The sequence below is a fragment of the Octopus bimaculoides genome, chromosome 5 (genome assembly GCF_001194135.2).
Source record: "Octopus bimaculoides isolate UCB-OBI-ISO-001 chromosome 5, ASM119413v2, whole genome shotgun sequence".
In the NCBI taxonomy this organism is placed as follows: Eukaryota; Metazoa; Mollusca; class Cephalopoda; order Octopoda; family Octopodidae; genus Octopus; species Octopus bimaculoides.
The window spans coordinates 98,820,829-98,821,461 of record NC_068985.1 but is presented as its reverse complement, the minus strand read 5'-3'; the positions used below and the strand labels follow the sequence as shown (position 1 = coordinate 98,821,461).

General features: G+C 41.2%; 1 protein-coding gene across 1 annotated transcript in view; it reads right to left on the bottom strand.

Moving 5' to 3' along the window:
* LOC106877494 (ATP-dependent RNA helicase SUPV3L1, mitochondrial) overlaps positions 1–633 on the bottom strand; it is a 22,181-nt gene that overhangs the window by 648 nt on the left and 20,900 nt on the right. Inside the window, exons 11-12 of the mRNA XM_052968089.1 lie at positions 435–630; positions 5–11 (exon numbers count right to left, since the gene is read on the bottom strand). Of these exons, the coding sequence (XP_052824049.1) occupies positions 5–11; positions 435–630 (203 nt within the window). The remainder of the gene's footprint in view (positions 1–4; positions 12–434; positions 631–633) is intronic.

The window sequence follows — 633 nt, the reverse complement described above, 5'->3', positions numbered from 1 at the left end:
CAACCCAGTGACTGAAATACGCAAAAGACAGAAGCCACATACATAAAGAGAGCGAAGGCACGTGGCTTAGTGGTTAGGGTGTTTAGTTCAAGATCAGAAGGTCAGGAGTTTGGAAACTGATGGCACATTGCATCCTTGAGCAAGAGATTCTATTTCACTGAACTGGCAAAAAAGAGATGTACCAGTAATTCAAAGAGCCAGTCTTGTCACACTCTCTGTCATGCTGAATTTCTATGAGAACAATGTTAAGGATACATGTGTCTGTGGAATGCTCAGCCACTTGCACGTTAATTTCACGAGCAGGCCGTCCCATCGATTGGATCAGCTTGGAACCCTTGTCATCGGAACCGATGGCCTGCCAACTACATAAAGAGAAGGTTCAGTTATTGTTTCTAACTTCATTTATTTTATTTTTTTCAATTATTTGAATTAGCAAATGGGTTGACTAACCTTGAGAAAACCAGTGCAGACAAACGGTTGCTTTTTAGGAATCGGTGAACAGCAAAAAACATAACGAACCCTCAGCGACAAAGGGACATGTTCTATCATGTCGGCCAGAAATTTAAAGTCGTCAATATTACACATGAAATATAGATTGCTGTCCAGTTGTGACAGAGTCACAAAGATGTCCTG